Genomic DNA, 23,826 nt, shown 5'->3' with positions numbered 1-23,826 from the left:
GCACTGGTCATCTACAATACTATAGCCCCCTCTAGGGGGAACTACATTGTACTGACTAACCCAAATGCACTGGTCATCTACAATACTATAGCCCACACTAGGGGGAACTACAATGTACTGACTAACCCAAATGCACTGGTCATCTACAATACTATAGCCCCCTCTAGGGGGAACTACAATGTACTGACTAACCCAAATTCACTGGTCATCTACAATACTATAGCCCCCTCTAGGGGGAATACAATGTACTGACTAACCCAAATTCACTGGTCATCTACAATACTATAGCCCCCTCTAGGGGGAACTACAATGTACTGACTAACCCAAATTCACTGGTCATCTACAGTACTATAGCCCCCTCTAGGGGGAATACAATGTACTGACTAACCCAAATTCACTGGTCATCTACAATACAATAGCCCCCTCTAGGGGGAACACAATGTACTGACTAACCCAAATTCACTGGTCATCTACAATACTATAGCCCCCTCTAGGGGGAATCCAATGTACTGACTAACCCAAATGCACTGGTCAACCACAGTACTCTAGCCCACTCTAGGGGGAATACAATGTATTGACTAACCCAAATTCACTGGTCATCTACAGTACTATAGCCCCCTCTAGGGGGAATACAATGTACTGACTAACCCAAATGCACTGGTCATCTACAATACTATAGCCCCCTCTAGGGGGAATACAATGTACTGACTAACCCAAATTCACTGGTCATCTACAGTACTATAGCCCCCTCTAGGGGGAACTACAATGTACTGACTAACCCAAATGCACTGGTCATCTACAATACTATATCCCCCTCTAGGGGGAACTACATTGTACTGACTAACCCAAATTCACTGGTCATCTACAGTACTATAGCCCCCTCTAGTGGGAATACAATGTACTGACTAACCCAAATGCTCTGGTCATCTACAGTACTATAGCCCCCTCTAGGGGGGACTACAATATATTGACTGACCCAAATGCACTGGTCATCTACAGTACTATAGCCCCCTCTAGGGGGAATACAATGTACTGACTAACCCAAATTCACTGGTCATCTACAGTACTATAGCCCCCTCTAGGGGGAATACAATGTACTGACTAACCCAAATGCACTGGTCAACCACAGTACTCTAGCCCCCTCTAGGGGGAATACAATGTACTGACTAACCCAAATTCACTGGTCATCTGCAGTACTATAGCCCCCTCTAGGGGGAACTACAATGTACTGACTAACCCAAATTCACTGGTCATCTACAGTACTATAGCCCCCTCTAGGGGGAATACAATGTACTGACTAACCCAAATGCACTGGTCATCTACAATACTATAGCCCCCTCTAGGGGGAATACAATGTACTGACTAACCCAAATTCACTGGTCATCTACAGTACTATAGCCCCCTCTAGGGGGAATACAATGTACTGACTAACCCAAATGCACTGGTCATCTACAGTACTATAGCCCCCTCTAGGGGGAATACAATGTACTGACTAACCCAAATGCACTGGTCATCTACAATACTATAGCCCCCTCTAGGGGGAATACAATGTACTGACTAACCCAAATTCACTGGTCATCTACAATACTATAGCCCCCTCTAGGGGAATACAATGTACTGACTAACCCAAATTCACTGGTCATCTACAGTACTATAGCCCCCTCTAGGGGAATACAATGTACTGACTAACCCAAATTCACTGGTCATCTACAGTACTATAGCCCCCTCTAGGGGAACTACAATGTACTGACTAACCCAAATGCACTGGTCATCTACAATACTATAGCCCCCTCTAGGGGGAACTACATTGTACTGACTAACCCAAATGCACTGGTCATCTACAATACTATAGCCCCTCTAGGGGGAATACAATGTACTGACTAACCCAAATTCACTGGTCATCTACAGTACTATAGCCCCCTCTAGGGGGAATACAATGTACTGACTAACCCAAATTCACTGGTCATCTACAGTACTATAGCCCCTCTAGGGGGAACTACAATGTACTGACTAACCCAAATTCACTGGTCATCTACAATACTATAGCCCCCTCTAGGGGGAATACAATGTACTGACTAACCCAAATGCACTGGTCATCTACAATACTATAGCCCCCTCTAGGGGGAACTACATTGTACTGACTAACCCAAATGCACTGGTCATCTACAATACTATAGCCCCCTCTAGGGGGAACTACAATGTACTGACTAACCCAAATGCACTGGTCATCTACAATACTATAGCCCCCTCTAGGGGAATACAATGTACTGACTAACCCAAATGCACTGGTCATCTACAATACTATAGCCCCTCTAGGGGGAACTACATTGTACTGACTAACCCAAATGCACTGGTCATCTACAATACTATAGCCCACACTAGGGGGAACTACAATGTACTGACTAACCCAAATGCACTGGTCATCTACAATACTATAGCCCCTCTAGGGGGAACTACAATGTACTGACTAACCCAAATTCACTGGTCATCTACAATACTATAGCCCCCTCTAGGGGGAATACAATGTACTGACTAACCCAAATTCACTGGTCATCTACAATACTATAGCCCCCTCTAGGGGGAACTACAATGTACTGACTAACCCAAATTCACTGGTCATCTACAGTACTATAGCCCCCTCTAGGGGGAATACAATGTACTGACTAACCCAAATTCACTGGTCATCTACAATACAATAGCCCCCTCTAGGGGGAACACAATGTACTGACTAACCCAAATTCACTGGTCATCTACAATACTATAGCCCCCTCTAGGGGAATCCAATGTACTGACTAACCCAAATGCACTGGTCAACCACAGTACTCTAGCCCACTCTAGGGGGAATACAATGTATTGACTAACCCAAATTCACTGGTCATCTACAGTACTATAGCCCCCTCTAGGGGGAATACAATGTACTGACTAACCCAAATGCACTGGTCATCTACAATACTATAGCCCCCTCTAGGGGGAATACAATGTACTGACTAACCCAAATTCACTGGTCATCTACAGTACTATAGCCCCCTCTAGGGGAACTACAATGTACTGACTAACCCAAATGCACTGGTCATCTACAATACTATATCCCCCTCTAGGGGGAACTACATTGTACTGACTAACCCAAATTCACTGGTCATCTACAGTACTATAGCCCCCTCTAGTGGGAATACAATGTACTGACTAACCCAAATGCTCTGGTCATCTACAGTACTATAGCCCCCTCTAGGGGGGACTACAATATATTGACTGACCCAAATGCACTGGTCATCTACAGTACTATAGCCCCCTCTAGGGGGAACTACAATGTACTGACTAACCCAAATTCACTGGTCATCTACAATACTATAGCCCCCTCTAGTGGGAATACAATGTACTGACTAACCCAAATGCACTGGTCATCTACAGTACTATAGCCCCCTCTAGGGGAATACAATGTACTGACTAACCCAAATGCACTGGTCATCTACAGTACTATAGCACCCTCTAGTGGGAATACAATGTACTGACTAACCCAAATTCACTGGTCATCTACAGTACTACAGCCCCCTCTAGGGGGAATACAATGTACTGACTAACCCAAATTCACTGCTCATCTACAGTACTATAGCCCCCTCTAGGGGGAATACAATGTACTGACTAACCCAAATGCACTGGTCATCTACAGTACTATAGCCCCCTCTAGGGGGAATACAATGTACTGACTAACCCAAATGCACTGGTCATCTACAATACTATAGCCCCCTCTAGGGGGAATACAATGTACTGACTAACCCAAATGCACTGGTCATCTACAGTACTACAGCCCCCTCTAGGGGGAACTACAATGTACTGACTAACCCAAATTCACTGCTCATCTACAGTACTATAGCCCCCTCTAGGGGAATACAATGTACTGACTAACCCAAATGCACTGGTCATCTACAATACTATAGCCCCCTCTAGGGGAATACAATGTACTCACTAACCCAAATGCACTGGTCATCTACAATACAATAGCCCCCTCTAGGGGGAATACAATGTACTGACTAACCCAAATTCACTGGTCATCTACAGTACTATAGCCCCCTCTAGGGGGAATACAATGTACTGACTAACCCAAATTCACTGGTCAACTACAGTACTATAGCCCCTCTAGGGGGAATACAATGTACTGACTAACCCAAATTCACTGGTCATCTACAGTACTATAGCCCCCTCTAGTGGGAATACAATGTACTGACTAACCCAAATTCACTGGTCATCTACAATACTATAGCCCCCTCTAGGGGGAATACAATGTACTGACTAACCCAAATTCACTGGTCATCTACAATACTATAGCCCCTCTAGGGGGAATACAATGTACTGACTAACCCAAATGCACTGGTCATCTACAGTACTATAGCCCCCTCTAGGGGAATACAATGTACTGACTAACCCAAATTCACTGGTCATCTACAGTACTATAGCCCCCTCTAGTGGGAATACAATGTACTGACTAACCCAAATTCACTGGTCATCTACAGTACTATAGCCCCTCTAATGGGAATACAATGTACTGACTAACCCAAATGCTCTGGTCATCTACAGTACTATAGCCCCCTCTAGGGGGACTACAATATATTGACTGACCCAAATGCACTGGTCATCTACAGTACTATAGCCCCCTCTAGGGGGAACTACAATGTACTGACTAACCCAAATTCACTGGTCATCTACAATACTATAGCCCCCTCTAGTGGGAATACAATGTACTGACTAACCCAAATGCACTGGTCATCTACAGTACTATAGCCCCCTCTAGGGGAATACAATGTACTGACTAACCCAAATGCACTGGTCATCTACAGTACTATAGCACCCTCTAGTGGGAATACAATGTACTGACTAACCCAAATTCACTGGTCATCTACAGTACTACAGCCCCCTCTAGGGGGAATACAATGTACTGACTAACCCAAATTCACTGCTCATCTACAGTACTATAGCCCCCTCTAGGGGAACTACAATGTACTGACTAACCCAAATTCACTGGTCATCTACAATACTATAGCCCCCTCTAGGGGGAATACAATGTACTGACTAACCCAAATGCACTGGTCATCTACAATACTATAGCCCCCTCTAGTGGGAATACAATGTACTGACTAACCCAAATGCTCTGGTCATCTACAGTACTATAGCCCCATCTAGGGGGGACTACAATATATTGACTGACCCAAATGCACTGGTCATCTACAGTACTATAGCCCCCTCTAGGGGGAATACAATGTACTGACTAACCCAAATGCACTGGTCATCTACAATACTATAGCCCCCTCTAGGGGGGACTACAATATATTGACTGACCCAAATGCACTGGTCATCTACAGTACTATAGCCCCCTCTAGGGGGAACTACGATGTACTGACTAACCCAAATTCACTGGTCATCTACAATACTATAGCCCCCTCTAGGGGGGATACAATGTACTGACTAACCCAAATTCACTGCTCATCTACAGTACTATAGCCCCCTCTAGTGGGAATACAATGTACTGACTAACCCAAATTCACTGCTCATCTACAGTACTATAGCCCCCTCTAGGGGGAATACAATGTACTGACTAACCCAAATGCACTGGTCATCTACAATACTATAGCCCCCTCTAGGGGGAATACAATGTACTGACTAACCCAAATGCACTGGTCATCTACAATACTATAGCCCCCTCTAGGGGGAACTACAATGTACTGACTAACCCAAATTCACTGCTCATCTACAATACTATAGCCCCCTCTAGGGGGAATACAATGTACTGACTAACCCAAATTCACTGGTCATCTACAGTACTATAGCCCCCTCTAGGGGGAATACAATGTACTGACTAACCCAAATTCACTGGTCATCTACAATACTATAGCCCCCTATAGTGGGAATACAATGTACTGACTAACCCAAATGCACTGGTCATCTACAGTACTATAGCCCCCTCTAGGGGGAATACAATGTACTGACTAACCCAAATGCACTGGTCATCTACAGTACTATAGCACCCTCTAGTGGGAATACAATGTACTGACTAACCCAAATTCACTGGTCATCTACAGTACTCTAGCCCCCTCTAGGGGGAACTACAATGTACTGACTAACCCAAATTCACTGCTCATCTACAGTACTATAGCCCCCTCTAGGGGAATACAATGTACTGACTAACCCAAATGCACTGGTCATCTACAATACTATAGCCCCCTCTAGGGGGAATACAATGTACTGACTAACCCAAATGCACTGGTCATCTACAATACTATAGCCCCCTCTAGGGGGAACTACAATGTACTGACTAACCCAAATGCACTGGTCATCTACAGTACTATAGCCCCCTCTAGGGGGAATACAATGTACTCACTAACCCAAATGCACTGGTCATCTACAATACAATAGCCCCCTCTAGGGGGAATACAATGTACTGACTAACCCAAATTCACTGGTCATCTACAGTACTATAGCCCCCTCTAGGGGGGAATACAATGTACTGACTAACCCAAATTCACTGGTCAACTACAGTACTATAGCCCCCTCTAGGGGGAATACAATGTACTGACTAACCCAAATTCACTGGTCATCTACAGTACTATAGCCCCCTCTAGTGGGAATACAATGTACTGACTAACCCAAATTCACTGGTCATCTACAATACTATAGCCCCCTCTAGGGGGAATACAATGTACTGACTAACCCAAATTCACTGGTCATCTACAATACTATAGCCCCCTCTAGGGGGAATACAATGTACTGACTAACCCAAATGCACTGGTCATCTACAGTACTATAGCCCCCTCTAGGGGGAATACAATGTACTGACTAACCCAAATTCACTGGTCATCTACAGTACTATAGCCCCCTCTAGTGGGAATACAATGTACTGACTAACCCAAATTCACTGGTCATCTACAGTACTATAGCCCCCTCTAGTGGGAATACAATGTACTGACTAACCCAAATGCTCTGGTCATCTACAGTACTATAGCCCCCTCTAGGGGGGACTACAATATATTGACTGACCCAAATGCACTGGTCATCTACAGTACTATAGCCCCCTCTAGGGGGAACTACAATGTACTGACTAACCCAAATTCACTGGTCATCTACAATACTATAGCCCCCTCTAGTGGGAATAGAATGTACTGACTAACCCAAATGCACTGGTCATCTACAGTACTATAGCCCCCTCTAGGGGGAATACAATGTACTGACTAACCCAAATGCACTGGTCATCTACAGTACTATAGCACCCTCTAGTGGGAATACAATGTACTGACTAACCCAAATTCACTGGTCATCTACAGTACTACAGCCCCCTCTAGGGGGAATACAATGTACTGACTAACCCAAATTCACTGCTCATCTACAGTACTATAGCCCCCTCTAGGGGAACTACAATGTACTGACTAACCCAAATTCACTGGTCATCTACAATACTATAGCCCCCTCTAGGGGGAATACAATGTACTGACTAACCCAAATGCACTGGTCATCTACAATACTATAGCCCCCTCTAGGGGGGACTACAATATATTGACTGACCCAAATGCACTGGTCATCTACAGTACTATAGCCCCCTCTAGGGGGGAATACAATGTACTGACTAACCCAAATTCACTGGTCATCTACAATACTATAGCCCCCTCTAGGGGGAATACAATGTACTGACTAACCCAAATGCACTGGTCATCTACAATACTATAGCCCCCTCTAGGGGGACTACAATATATTGACTGACCCAAATGCACTGGTCATCTACAGTACTATAGCCCCCTCTAGGGGGAACTACGATGTACTGACTAACCCAAATTCACTGGTCATCTACAATACTATAGCCCCCTCTAGGGGGATACAATGTACTGACTAACCCAAATTCACTGCTCATCTACAGTACTATAGCCCCCTCTAGTGGGAATACAATGTACTGACTAACCCAAATTCACTGCTCATCTACAGTACTATAGCCCCCTCTAGGGGGAATACAATGTACTGACTAACCCAAATGCACTGGTCATCTACAATACTATAGCCCCCTCTAGGGGGAATACAATGTACTGACTAACCCAAATGCACTGGTCATCTACAATACTATAGCCCCCTCTAGGGGGAACTACAATGTACTGACTAACCCAAATTCACTGCTCATCTACAATACTATAGCCCCCTCTAGGGGGAATACAATGTACTGACTAACCCAAATTCACTGGTCATCTACAGTACTATAGCCCCCTCTAGGGGGAATACAATGTACTGACTAACCCAAATTCACTGGTCATCTACAATACTATAGCCCCCTATAGTGGGAATACAATGTACTGACTAACCCAAATGCACTGGTCATCTACAGTACTATAGCCCCCTCTAGGGGGAATACAATGTACTGACTAACCCAAATGCACTGGTCATCTACAGTACTATAGCACCCTCTAGTGGGAATACAATGTACTGACTAACCCAAATTCACTGGTCATCTACAGTACTCTAGCCCCCTCTAGGGGGAACTACAATGTACTGACTAACCCAAATTCACTGCTCATCTACAGTACTATAGCCCCCTCTAGGGGGAATACAATGTACTGACTAACCCAAATGCACTGGTCATCTACAATACTATAGCCCCCTCTAGGGGGAATACAATGTACTGACTAACCCAAATGCACTGGTCATCTACAATACTATAGCCCCCTCTAGGGGGAACTACAATGTACTGACTAACCCAAATGCACTGGTCATCTACAGTACTATAGCCCCCTCTAGGGGGAATACAATGTACTGACTAACCCAAATGCACTGGTCATCTACAGTACTATAGCACCCTCTAGTGGGAATACAATGTACTGACTAACCCAAATTCACTGGTCATCTACAGTACTACAGCCCCCTCTAGGGGGAATACAATGTACTGACTAACCCAAATTCACTGCTCATCTACAGTACTATAGCCCCCTCTAGTGGGAATACAATGTACTGACTAACCCAAATTCACTGCTCATCTACAGTACTATAGCCCCCTCTAGGGGAACTACAATGTACTGACTAACCCAAATTCACTGGTCATCTACAATACTATAGCCCCTCTAGGGGGAATACAATGTACTGACTAACCCAAATGCACTGGTCATCTACAATACTATAGCCCCCTCTAGGGGGGACTACAATATATTGACTGACCCAAATGCACTGGTCATCTACAGTACTATAGCCCCCTCTAGGGGGGAATACAATGTACTGACTAACCCAAATTCACTGGTCATCTACAATACTATAGCCCCCTCTAGGGGGAATACAATGTACTGACTAACCCAAATGCACTGGTCATCTACAATACTATAGCCCCCTCTAGGGGGGACTACAATATATTGACTGACCCAAATGCACTGGTCATCTACAGTACTATAGCCCCCTCTAGGGGGAACTACGATGTACTGACTAACCCAAATTCACTGGTCATCTACAATACTATAGCCCCCTCTAGGGGGGATACAATGTACTGACTAACCCAAATTCACTGCTCATCTACAGTACTATAGCCCCCTCTAGTGGGAATACAATGTACTGACTATCCCAAATTCACTGCTCATCTACAGTACTATAGCCCCCTCTAGGGGGAATACAATGTACTGACTAACCCAAATGCACTGGTCATCTACAATACTATAGCCCCCTCTAGGGGGAATACAATGTACTGACTAACCCAAATGCACTGGTCATCTACAATACTATAGCCCCCTCTAGGGGGAACTACAATGTACTGACTAACCCAAATTCACTGCTCATCTACAATACTATAGCCCCCTCTAGGGGGAATACAATGTACTGACTAACCCAAATTCACTGGTCATCTACAGTACTATAGCCCCCTCTAGGGGGAATACAATGTACTGACTAACCCAAATGCACTGGTCATCTACAGTACTATAGCCCCCTCTAGGGGGAATACAATGTACTGACTAACCCAAATGCACTGGTCATCTACAGTACTATAGCACCCTCTAGTGGGAATACAATGTACTGACTAACCCAAATTCACTGGTCATCTACAGTACTCTAGCCCCCTCTAGGGGGAACTACAATGTACTGACTAACCCAAATTCACTGCTCATCTACAGTACTATAGCCCCCTCTAGGGGGAATACAATGTACTGACTAACCCAAATGCACTGGTCATCTACAATACTATAGCCCCTCTAGGGGGAATACAATGTACTGACTAACCCAAATGCACTGGTCATCTACAATACTATAGCCCCCTCTAGGGGGAACTACAATGTACTGACTAACCCAAATGCACTGGTCATCTACAGTACTATAGCCCCCTCTAGGGGGAATACAATGTACTGACTAACCCAAATGCACTGGTCATCTACAGTACTATAGCACCCTCTAGTGGGAATACAATGTACTGACTAACCCAAATTCACTGGTCATCTACAGTACTACAGCCCCCTCTAGGGGGAATACAATGTACTGACTAACCCAAATTCACTGCTCATCTACAGTACTATAGCCCCCTCTAGTGGGAATACAATGTACTGACTAACCCAAATTCACTGCTCATCTACAGTACTATAGCCCCCTCTAGGGGGAATACAATGTACTGACTAACCCAAATGCACTGGTCATCTACAATACTATAGCCCCTCTAGGGGAATACAATGTACTGACTAACCCAAATGCACTGGTCATCTACAATACTATAGCCCCCTCTAGGGGGAACTACAATGTACTGACTAACCCAAATTCACTGCTCATCTACAATACTATAGCCCCTCTAGGGGAATACAATGTACTGACTAACCCAAATTCACTGGTCATCTACAGTACTATAGCCCCCTCTAGGGGGAATACAATGTACTGACTAACCCAAATGCACTGGTCATCTACAGTACTATAGCCCCTCTAGGGGGAATACAATGTACTGACTAACCCAAATGCACTGGTCATCTACAGTACTATAGCACCCTCTAGTGGGAATACAATGTACTGACTAACCCAAATTCACTGGTCATCTACAGTACTCTAGCCCCCTCTAGGGGGAACTACAATGTACTGACTAACCCAAATTCACTGCTCATCTACAGTACTATAGCCCCCTCTAGGGGGAATACAATGTACTGACTAACCCAAATGCACTGGTCATCTACAATACTATAGCCCCCTCTAGGGGGAATACAATGTACTGACTAACCCAAATGCACTGGTCATCTACAATACTATAGCCCCTCTAGGGGGAACTACAATGTACTGACTAACCCAAATGCACTGGTCATCTACAGTACTATAGCCCCCTCTAGGGGGAATACAATGTACTGACTAACCCAAATGCACTGGTCATCTACAGTACTATAGCACCCTCTAGTGGGAATACAATGTACTGACTAACCCAAATTCACTGGTCATCTACAGTACTACAGCCCCCTCTAGGGGAATACAATGTACTGACTAACCCAAATTCACTGCTCATCTACAGTACTATAGCCCCTCTAGTGGGAATACAATGTACTGACTAACCCAAATTCACTGCTCATCTACAGTACTATAGCCCCCTCTAGGGGGAATACAATGTACTGACTAACCCAAATGCACTGGTCATCTACAATACTATAGCCCCCTCTAGGGGAATACAATGTACTGACTAACCCAAATGCACTGGTCATCTACAATACTATAGCCCCCTCTAGGGGGAACTACAATGTACTGACTAACCCAAATTCACTGCTCATCTACAATACTATAGCCCCCTCTAGGGGGAATACAATGTACTGACTAACCCAAATGCACTGGTCATCTACAATACTATAGCCCCCTCTAGGGGGAATACAATGTACTCACTAACCCAAATGCACTGGTCATCTACAATACTATAGCCCCCTCTAGGGGGAATACAATGTACTGACTAACCCAAATTCACTGGTCATCTACAGTACTATAGCCCCCTCTAGGGGGGAATACAATGTACTGACTAACCCAAATTCACTGGTCAACTACAGTACTATAGCCCCCTCTAGGGGAACTACAATGTACTGACTAACCCAAATTCACTGGTCATCTACAATACTATAGCCCCCTCTAGGGGGAATACAATGTACTGACTAACCCAAATGCACTGGTCATCTACAATACTATAGCCCCCTCTAGGGGGGACTACAATATATTGACTGACCCAAATGCACTGGTCATCTACAGTACTATAGCCCCCTCTAGGGGGAATACAATGTACTGACTAACCCAAATTCACTGGTCATCTACAATACTATAGCCCCTCTAGGGGAATACAATGTACTGACTAACCCAAATGCACTGGTCATCTACAATACTATAGCCCCCTCTAGGGGGGACTACAATATATTGACTGACCCAAATGCACTGGTCATCTACAGTACTATAGCCCCCTCTAGGGGAACTACGATGTACTGACTAACCCAAATTCACTGGTCATCTACAATACTATAGCCCCTCTAGGGGGGATACAATGTACTGACTAACCCAAATTCACTGGTCATCTACAGTACTATAGCCCCCTCTAGTGGGAATACAATGTACTGACTAACCCAAATGCTCTGGTCATCTACAGTACTATAGCCCCCTCTAGGGGGGACTACAATATATTGACTGACCCAAATGCACTGGTCATCTACAAAACTATAGCCCCCTCTAGGGGGGAAGACAATATATTGACTATGGAATAACCCAAATGCACTGGTGTAAATGACACCCCCCCCCCTAATTACAGACAGAGTTTTTGAAATATTTACGACTAATTTATTCGTTGCAGTACGTTGACAGATGCTGTTTCCTCATCCCTCTCAACCATACCATTTTTCAATTCCTCATCAATCTACAGGTCAGAACGCTCTGATCAACCCTTCTCCTCGGCCAGAGCGTCCAGTGTGCTCTATGATAGTTCCTGATAGCCGAAACGCTCTGAATTTACGAACGCCTAGACAAACCCATCCGAGTGTCCTCTGGCACGGCAGACTGAATTTACGAACACACCCAATAGATGCATTCACTTGTCCAAACTGTTTTTGCTGGGAAGCATGACGCTGCCTTTACGCTAACCTAAAACCAGTGGTGTGAACTACTTCAGTAAAAATACTTTAAAGTACTACTTTGAAGTACTACTTATGTTTTTTGTTGGGGTGGGGGGGGTCTGTACTTTACTTTACTATTTATATTATTGACAATTTTTACTTTTACTTCACTACATTCCTAAAGAAATTGTCGTGAAAGGGTGAGAGAAGTCAGACTCATCAGTTTCAGACGGAGTTTACATTTGTCAACAGTTCTATTGTTTATATTTACCTAAAACATACACGTATTGTTTATCGGCGATGGATTGTAATAATAACGTTTTATTTTCCCTTCTTGGTAAGTGTTTTTCTAACTCACACGACATGATATTATCTCCAAGGTGCGTTTGTGAAAATACAAGCAACTACATTTCCCACAATTCATTTTGGTTATCGTCTGGTTTTTTTGGTCGGTGACTGGTTCGAGTTTAAGAAAGATAGGGGCGTTATCTATAGGATTTTAACCAATCGGTGCTTGCGTATATGAACTTCCTGCTCGGTAATTGGCTCATAGTTGAAACCTTCCCATGTTGCTTAGCGGCTGCAGCTTGTAATTTCAAATCGTCAGGACCAATCACAGGCGGCTGTAACGACCGGAGCAGCATTTAAACTTACAGCTAGCTAGTTGACGCTGTTGTTCAAACGAAGAGCGAAGTACATAGCGGCGGTGGGAAAAACTAATTTATTACCTTTTGTTTTGGCAACACTATTCAAGTATATTTAGTTAAATCGATTGATTATTGGGTATCGTACGCTACATTTGAGCTAATTGTCGGCACCTGAATTGGTTAGTTTTGATTTGAATTCAAGTGGTTTTGCTCGGAAGGGTGGATGGTTGGCTAGCTAACCTGTCTCAAAGTGAAATATATATATATATATATTCGATTTTTTATTTATTTTTTTCTTAGATTTTTGTCGACTTGTATCTTTTCTGTATTTTTTTTTTGTTTTCGAAAACCTGAAGAGCACTTTTTATTATTTTTTAATAATAATATATATTATATATAAAATATGAGTGCGCCGGTAGCCAAGGCGGTGAATCCGTCGACAAACGTAGACCCCAAATCCGCACCTCTCAAAGACATCCCAGATATTCTCGTAGATCCCCGGACACTGAAGAAATACAGTCGGGGACGATTCCTCGGGAAAGGAGGCTTTGCCAAATGCTACGAAATCACAGATATGGAAACCAAAGAGGTTTTCGCCGGTAAAGTCGTCCCCAAATCCATGATAGTCAAACCTCACCAGAGGGAGAAGATGAGCTCTGAAATCTCCATTCATAAGAGTCTCGACAATCCGCACATTGTGGGATTTCACGGCTTCTTCGAGGACGACGACTTCGTGTTTGTTGTGTTGGAAATTTGCAGGCGACGGGTGAGTTGATTTTTGTTCATTGATTTTAAACATTTTACTTAAATAAGTTGTTCTTTGCTAACAGTGTATTTTACTAGCTTACTGTAGCTTGAAATGTCCTAGTCTAGTCAACAAATCAAATTTATTTATATAGCCCTTCGTACATCAGCTGATATCTCAAAGTGCTGTACAGAAACCCAGTCTAAAACCCCAAAGAGCAAGCAGGTGTAGGAGCACGGTGGTTAGGAAAACTCCCATGAAAGGCCGAAACCTAGAGCACGGTGGTTAGGAAAACTCCCATGAAAGGCCGAAACCTAGAGAGGAACCAGGCTATGTGGGGTGGCCAGTCCTCTTCTGGCTGTGCCGGGTGGAGATTATAACAGAACATGGCCAAGATGTTTTGTTAACTTGTTGTTAACCACAACTTGTCCACAGGGTGACTAGCTGGGATTATCTAAGTAGTTTTAGGTTTATAACTTTTGTGCTTTTGAATGAAAGTTATTTACAACTCGTGAACTTTAAAAGTAGTTATGATTGTGTGCAAACTACTGAAAGCTGTTTTTCTTGGCATGAAAATTTAGGCTAAATACATGTCCCCCCCCCCCTCAATCAGACATTCAGAAGTAAACCCTAAGAAGAAAAGTTAACCTAGTGAGTTTATAATAGTTGCTAACCCCCCTGTCTGTGCCTCCCCCCCCCCAGTCCCTGTTGGAGCTGCATAAGCGTCGTAAGGCTGTAACGGAGCCAGAGGCTCGGTATTATATGATGCAGCTGGTTAAAGGCTGTCAGTACCTCCACAACAACAGAGTGATACACAGAGACCTGAAACTAGGGAACATCTTCCTCAGCGATGACATGGATGTCAAGATAGGTACGCATGTCACACACACTCCGTGTACGACTCACTGCTGAATGTACACCTCTACACACACGGTGGGCCGGTTCAGGGTGAACACCGCGGCGGGCCGGTTCAGGGTGAACACCAACAAATAGTTTGACAATGCGCCTCTATACACACACACACCGGGGCTGTATTCATTAATCCTCTATACTCCCCTCTGTACAGCACCTTGTCTGAACACCTCTCTGGCTTCTCCCCAGGGGACTTTGGCCTTGCCACTAAGATAGAATTTGATGGGGAACGTAAGAAGACGCTGTGTGGAACACCGAACTACATCGCCCCGGAGGTTCTCTGTAAGAAAGGACACAGCTTCGAGGTCGACGTCTGGTCTCTGGGCTGTATCCTGTAAGTGAAACGCAGGCGAGATGCACACAGACGTGGGAGTGACGTTAAATGCCTGCCACAAACGGGTAGATTTAGTGATCGGCAGGTCGTTTTTTAAACATTTGTCCAGCCATGTTGGCGGGTGGTCGATTTGAAGGGTTTTATAGTGCTATCATTACATTAGTACATATTCTGTATTTTTTATTTATTTTTTATTTCACCTTTATTTAACCAGGTAGGCTAGTTGAGAACAAGTTATCATTTGCAACTGCGACCTGGCCAAGATAAAGCATAGCAGTGTGAACAGACAACAGAGTTACACATGGGTCCAACAGGCTTGGTACTGACTACCTCATCACATAATCAATACTCTATCTGGGTCCAACAGGCTTCGTACTGACTACCTCATCACATAATTAATACTCTATCTGGGTCCAACAGGCTTGGTACTGACTACCTCATCACATAATTAATACTCTATCTGGGTCCAAAAGGCTTCGTACTGACTACCTCAATACGTATTTAATACTCTATCTGGGTCCCCAGTAGGACCACCTCATCACATAATCAATTCTCTATCTGGGTCCAACAGGCTTCGTACTGACTACCTCAATGCGTATTTAATACTCTATCTGGATCCCCAGTAGGACCACCTCAACGCATTTAATACTCTCTCTGGGCCCCAGTAGTGGTCTGTATTGTAACAGGCTCCATACTGACCACCTCAACACATTTAATACTCTCTGGGCCCCAGTAGTGGTCTGTGTTGTAACAGGCTCCATACTGACCACCTCAACACATATAATACTCTCTCTGGGCCCAGTAGTGGTCTGTATTGTAACAGGCTCCATCTCTCTCAGGTACACTCTGCTGGTTGGTAAACCTCCATTTGAGACGTCTTGTCTGAAGGAGACTTACAACCGCATCAAAAAGAACAACTACACCATCCCCTGGGTGAGTTAACACCACCCATTTACTACGCCACTATCCCCTGGGTGAGTAAACATCACCCATTACTACGCCACTATCCCCTGGGTGAGTAAACATCACCCATTACTACGCCACTATCCCCTGGGTGAGTAAACATCACCCATTACTACGCCACTATCCCCTGGGTGAGTTAACATCACCCATTACTACGCCACTATCCCCTGGGTGAGTTAACACCAACCATACTACTACACCATCCCCTGGGTGAGTTAACACCACCCATACTATACTACTACACTACCCCCTGAGTGAGTAAACACCACCCATTACTAACACCACCCAATACTACTACACTACCCCCTGGGTGAGCTAACACCACCCATTATTACTACACTACCCCCTGGATGAGCTAACACCACCCATTACTGACACCACCCAATACTACTACACTACCCCCTGGGTGAGCTTACACCACCCATTACTACTACACTACCCCCTGGGTGAGCTTACACCACCCAATACTACGACACTACCCCCTGGGTGAGCTAACACCACCCATTACTAACACCACCCATACTATACTACTACACTATCCCCTGGGTGAGTAAACACCATCCATTACCATTACACTATCCCCTGGGTGAGTATACACCACCCATTACTATGACACTATCCCCTGGGTGAGCTAACACCACCCATTACTACGACACCATCCCTGGGTGAGCTAACACCACCCATAATACTACACTATCCCCTGGGTGAGCTAACAACACCCATTACCATTACACTATCCCCTGGGTGAGTAAACACCACCCATTACTACGACTCTACCCCCTGGGTGAGCTGACACCACCCATTACTACTACACTACCCCCTGGGTGAGCCAACACCACCCATACTATACTACTACACTACCCCCTGGGTGAGCTTACACCACCCATTACTACTACACTACCCCCTGGGTGAGTAAACACCACCCATTACTAACACCACCAAATACTACTACACTACCCCCTGGGTGAGCTAACACCACCCAATGCTACTACACTACCCCCTGGGTGAGCTAATACCACCCATTACTAACACCACCCAATACTATTACACTACCCCCTGGGTGAGCTTACACCACCCAATACTATTACACTACCCCCTGGGTGAACTTACACCACCCATTACTACGACACTACCCCCTGGGTGAGCTAACACCACCCATTACTAACACCACCCATACTATACTACTACACTATCCCCTGGGTGAGCTAACACCACCCATTACCATTACACTATCCCCTGGGTGAGTAAACACCACCCATTACTACGACACTACCCCCTGGGTGAGCTGACACCACCCAATACTACTACACTACCCCCTGGGTGAGCTGACACCACTCATTACTACTACACTCCCCCCTGGGTGAGCTAACACCACCCAATACTAACACTACCCCCTGGGTGAGCTTACACCACCCAATACTACTACACTACCCCCTGGGTGAGCTGACACCACTCATTACTACTACACTCCCCCCTGGGTGAGCTAACACCACCCAATACTAACACTACCCCCTGGGTGAGCTTACACCACCCATTACTACTACACTACCCCCTGGGTGAGTAAACACCACCCATTACTAACACCACCAAATACTACTACACTACCCCCTGGGTGAGCTAACACCACCCAATGCTACTACACTACCCCCTGGGTGAGCTAATACCACCCATTACTAACACCACCCAATACTACTACACTACCCCCTGGGTGAGCTAACACCACCCATACTACTACACTACCCCCTGGGTGAGCTAACACCACCCAATGCTACTACACTACCCCCTGGGTGAGCTAATACCACCCATTACTACTACACTACCCCCTAGGTGAACTAACACCACCCATTACTACGACACCACCCATTACTACTACACTACCCCCTAGGTGAACTAACACCACCCATTACTACTACACTACCCCCTAGGTGAACTAACACCACCCATTACTACTACACTACCCCCTAGGTGAACTAACACCACCCACTACTACTACACTACCCCCTGGGTGAGCTAACACCACCCATTACTACTACACTACCCCCTAGGTGAACTAACACCACCCATTACTACTACACTACCCCCTGGGTGAGCTAACACCACCCATTACTACTACACTACCCCCTGGGTGAGCTAACACCACCCATTACTAACACCACCCAATACTACTATACTACCCCTTGGGTGAACTAACACCACCCAATACTACTACACTACCCCCTGGGTGAGCCAACACCACCCATTACTACAACACTATCCCCTGGGTGAGCTAACCACCCATTACTACTACACTACCCCCTGGGTGAGCTGACACCACTCATTACTACTACACTACCCCCTGGGTGAGCTAACACCACCCAATACTACTACACTACCCCCTGGGTGAGCTAACCACCCATTACTACTACACTACCCCCTGGGTGAGCCGACACCACTCATTACTACTACACTACCCCCTGGGTGAGCTAACCACCCATTACTACTACACTACCCCCTGGGTGAGCCGACACCACTCATTACTACTACACTACCCCCTGGGTGAGCCAACACCACCCATTACTAAACACTATCCCCTGGGTGCGCCAACACCACCCAATACTACAACACTATCCCCTGGGTGAGCTAACACCACCCAATACTACAACACTATCCCCTGGGTGAGCTAACACCACCCATTCCTTCTACACTGTCAAAGGTCATCTGTTTTTATGGCAGTTTCTTCATCTTCTCCCACGTTTTGTTCTGTAGCAAATCAACCCTGTGGCGGCGTCTCTGATCAAGCGGATGCTGCATGCCGACCCGTCCCAGCGGCCCACCGTCTCCCAGCTGCTGACCGACGAGTTCTTCACCGAGGGGTACATCCCCCTGCGTCTCCCCACCACCTGCCTCACCGTGCCCCCGCGCTTCTCCATCGCTCCCTCCTCTCTGGAGCCCAGCCAGAGACGCCCGCTCACCGCTCTCAACAACAAGGGTGAGATTCACACTATGTAGGGGTCTCTCTCCTTTCCTCCCTTCCTTTCCTCCTTTCCTCCCTTCCCTTCCTCCTTTCCTCCTTTCCTTTCCTCCCTCCCTTCCTTTCCTCCCTTCCTTTCCTCCCTTCCTTTCCTCCCTTCCTTTCCTCCCTTCCTTTCCTCCCTTCCTTTCCTCCCTTCCTTTCCTCCCTTCCTTTCCTCCCTTCCTTTCCTCCCTTCCTTTCCTCCCTTCCTTTCCTCCCTTCCTTTCCTCCCTTCCTTTCCTCCCTTCCTTTCCTCCCCCCTTCCTTTCCTCCCCCTTCCTTTCCTCCCTTCCTTTCCTCCCTTCCTTTCCTCCCTTCCTTTCCTCCCTTCCTTTCCTCCCTTCCTTTCCTCCCTTCCTTTCCTCCCTTCCTTTCCTTCCTTCCTCCCTTCCTTCCTCCCTCCCTCCTTTCCTCCCTCCTTTCCTCCCTCCTTTCCTCCCTCCTTTCCTCCCTCCTTTCCTCCCTTCCTTTCCTCCCTCCCTTCAGCCTGGGGTTTAGTGTCTGTCTCTCTTCAGCAGGGACAGAGAAGGTGGAACAGAAAGATGAGCCACTGCTCAGAGAGATTCCCGAGGCCACAGACTGCCACCTGAGTGACCTGCTGCAGCAACTCGACACCTGCAACGCTGCCAAGCCCTCGGAGAGAGGACTCATACGCATGGGTACGACACACACACTGCCAAGCCCTCGGAGAGAGGACTCATACGCATGGGTACGACACACACACACCACACACACTGCCAAGCCCTCGGAGAGAGGACTCATACGCATGGGTACGACACACACACTGCCAAGCCCTCGGAGAGAGGACTCATACGCATGGGTACGACACACACACACACTGCCAAGCCCTCGGAGAGAGGACTCATACGCATGGGTACGAGACACACACACACTGCCAAGCCCTCGGAGAGAGGACTCATACGCATGGGTACGACACACACAGACACGCTGCCAAGCCCTCGGAGAGAGGACTCATACGCATGGGTACGACACACACACACTGCCAAGCCCTCGGAGAGAGGACTCATACGCATGGGTACGACACACACAGACACGCTGCCAAGCCCTCGGAGAGAGGACTCATACGCATGGGTACGACACACACACACACTGCCAAGCCCTCGGAGAGAGGACTCATACGCATGGGTACGACACACACACACACTGCCAAGCCCTCGGAGAGAGGACTCATACGCATGGGTACGACACACACACACACACTGCCAAGCCCTCGGAGAGAGGACTCATACGCATGGGTACGACACACACACACTGCCAAGCCCTCGGAGAGAGGACTCATACGCATGGGTACGACACACACACACACACTGCCAAGCCCTCGGAGAGAGGACTCATACGCATGGGTACGACACACACTGCCAAGCCCTCGGAGAGAGGACTCACACGCATGGGTACGACACACACACACACTGCCAAGCCCTCGGAGAGAGGACTCACACGCATGGGTACGACACACACACACACACTGCCAAGCCCTCGGAGAGAGGACTCATACGCATGGGTACGACACACACACACACACACACTGCCAAGCCCTCGGAGAGAGGACTCATACGCATGGGTACGAGACACACACACACACTGCCAAGCCCTCGGAGAGAGGACTCATACGCATGGGTACGAGACACAGACTGCCAAGCCCTCAGAGAGAGGACTCATACGCATGGGTACGAGACACACACTGCCAAGCCCTCGGAGAGAGGACTCATACGCATGGGTACGAGACACACACACACTGCCAAGCCCTCGGAGAGAGGACTCATACGCATGGGTACGAGACACACACACACACACGCTGCCAAGCCCTCGGAGAGAGGACTCATACGCATGGGTACGACACACACACACACACGCTGCCAAGCCCTCGGAGAGAGGACTCATACACATGGGTACGACACACACACACTGCCAAGCCCTCGGAGAGAGGACTCATACGCATGGGTACGACACACACACACACACTGCCAAGCCCTCGGAGAGAGGACTCATACGCATGGGTACGACACACACACACACTGCCAAGCCCTCGGAGAGAGGACTCATACGCATGGGTACGAGACACACACACACACTGCCAAGCCCTCGGAGAGAGGACTCATACGCATGGGTACGAGACACACACACACGCTGCCAAGCCCTCGGAGAGAGGACTCATACGCATGGGTACGAGACACACACACTGCCAAGCCCTCGGAGAGAGGACTCATACGCATGGGTACGACACACACACACACACTGCCAAGCCCTCGGAGAGAGGACTCATACGCATGGGTACGACACACACACACACACACACGCTGCCAAGCCCTCAGAGAGAGGACTCATACGCATGGGTACGACACACACACACACACACGCTGCCAAGCCCTCAGAGAGAGGACTCATACGCATGGGTACGAGACACACACACACACGCTGCCAAGCCCTCAGAGAGAGGACTCATACGCATGGGTACGAGACACACACACACGCTGCCAAGCCCTCAGAGAGAGGACTCATACGCATGGGTACGAGATACACACACACACGCTGCCAAGCCCTCGGAGAGAGGACTCATACACATGGGTACGACACACACGCTGCCAAGCCCTCGGAGAGAGGACTCATACGCATGGGTACGACACACACACACACACTGCCAAGCCCTCAGAGAGAGGACTCATACGCATGGGTACGAGACACACACACACACACTGCCAAGCCCTCGGAGAGAGGACTCATACACATGGGTACGACACACACACTGCCAAGCCCTCGGAGAGAGGACTCATACACATGGGTACGACACACACACGCTGCCAAGCCCTCAGAGAGAGGACTCATACGCATGGGTACGACACACACACACTGCCAAGCCCTCAGAGAGAGGACTCATACCCTCGCCTACGACAACATATTAACCTCTGTTAGATATGACGTGCTGTAGACAGGGTTCCACTGACCCCTGACCTCTAACCCCTGTGTTTCCAGAGGAGGCAGAGGACCCAGCCTGTGTCCCCATCTTCTGGATCAGCAAGTGGGTCGACTACAGCGACAAATACGGACTGGGTAACCACTCTCTGTCACCATGGCAACCCTGTGTCGCCATGTCATGCTCTCTCTGTTACCATGGCCACCCTGTGTCCAGGTGATGCTCTCTGAATGGAGGGTTGTGTGTGACCTCTGTTGCAGGCTATCAGCTGTGTGACAACAGCGTGGGGGTGTTGTTTAACGACTGTACCAGGATGATCATGTACGCTGACGGAGACAGTCTTCAGTACATCGACAAGATGGCTGCCGAGAGCTACCTCAGTGTCCGCTCCTACCCCGCTACGCTATCCAAGAAGGTTAGCGTCGCTGCTAGTGCTTCTCTATGGCTGTGGCTAGCGTCAGGCTAACTTTCAGATAGCATTGGGACAAAAGTCCTTAGCGTCTTGGGTTAGAGCATCGTTAGAGCTGACCTGTGACCTCTGCCCTCCCTAGATCACGTTGTTGAAGTATTTCCGTAACTACATGTCGGAGCACCTTCTGAAGGCGGGCGCCAACATCACGCCTCGTGACGGAGACGAGCTGGCCCGTCTGCCGTACCTCAGCCACTGGTTCAGAACCAAGTCTGCCATCGTGCTCCACCTCACCAACGGCACCGTGCAGATCAACTTCTTCCAGGTACTCTCCTCCTCTCTAGTCTCCCTCTCCCCCTCTCTAGTCTCCCTCGCCTCCTCACCAAGTTATTTTGATAGATAATATAGAGATTTCTCTTCTGTAGGACCACACCAAGTTGATCCTGTGTCCTCTGATGGGTGCTGTGTCCTTCATCGACGAGAAGCGAGACTTCCGGACCTATAAGATGTCTCTGATCGAGGAGTTTGGCTGCTGTAAGGAGCTGGCCAGCAGGATGCGATACGCCCGACTAATGGTGGCCAAACTACTGTCCTGCAAGTCCTCCACGCCTCACTGACCAACCACCACCTCGCTCTGGCCCCGCAGCCAGGTGTTTACCCCCCTTCCTGACTATAATCCACTTCCTGCTGGCCAATCAGAGTGCCTGAGGGGTGCTCAGGGTTGTCACAATAAGCCAGTCAGGCGTCTGGATCTTCCAACGGTCTCTAATGTTGAAACGTCTTTATTAAAATCACACCAAATGGTCTGTTCCCCCCTACCCTGTCTGGTCTGTAAGGTGAGGTGTGGTCCAG

The 23,826-nt window shown here is 47.2% G+C and overlaps 1 protein-coding gene across 2 annotated transcripts; it reads left to right on the top strand.

The window, feature by feature from the left end:
• Positions 1-13,532: 13,532 nt before the first annotated feature.
• Positions 13,533-23,802, top strand: LOC135530937 (serine/threonine-protein kinase PLK1-like). 2 transcript variants are annotated; one of them, XM_064959113.1, is made up of 10 exons: positions 13,533-14,453; positions 15,135-15,303; positions 15,534-15,678; positions 16,518-16,611; positions 19,387-19,609; positions 20,152-20,292; positions 22,625-22,702; positions 22,826-22,980; positions 23,117-23,299; positions 23,400-23,802. In XM_064959113.1, exons 1-10 carry the CDS (start codon positions 14,091-14,093, stop codon positions 23,589-23,591), a joined length of 1,743 nt encoding a protein of 580 aa, XP_064815185.1. In that variant the 5' UTR covers positions 13,533-14,090; the 3' UTR covers positions 23,592-23,802. The 2 variants fall into 2 exon arrangements, with proteins under 2 accessions (XP_064815185.1, XP_064815178.1); XM_064959106.1 differs by having other exon boundaries at positions 13,537-14,453; positions 20,149-20,292.
• Positions 23,803-23,826: the final 24 nt, after the last annotated feature.

This window comes from Oncorhynchus masou, chromosome 5, assembly GCF_036934945.1.
Source record: "Oncorhynchus masou masou isolate Uvic2021 chromosome 5, UVic_Omas_1.1, whole genome shotgun sequence".
Lineage (NCBI taxonomy): Eukaryota > Metazoa > Chordata > Actinopteri > Salmoniformes > Salmonidae > Oncorhynchus > Oncorhynchus masou.
The sequence above is the reverse complement of the archived record's forward strand: the minus strand, read 5'-3'. Positions and strand labels throughout refer to the sequence as shown.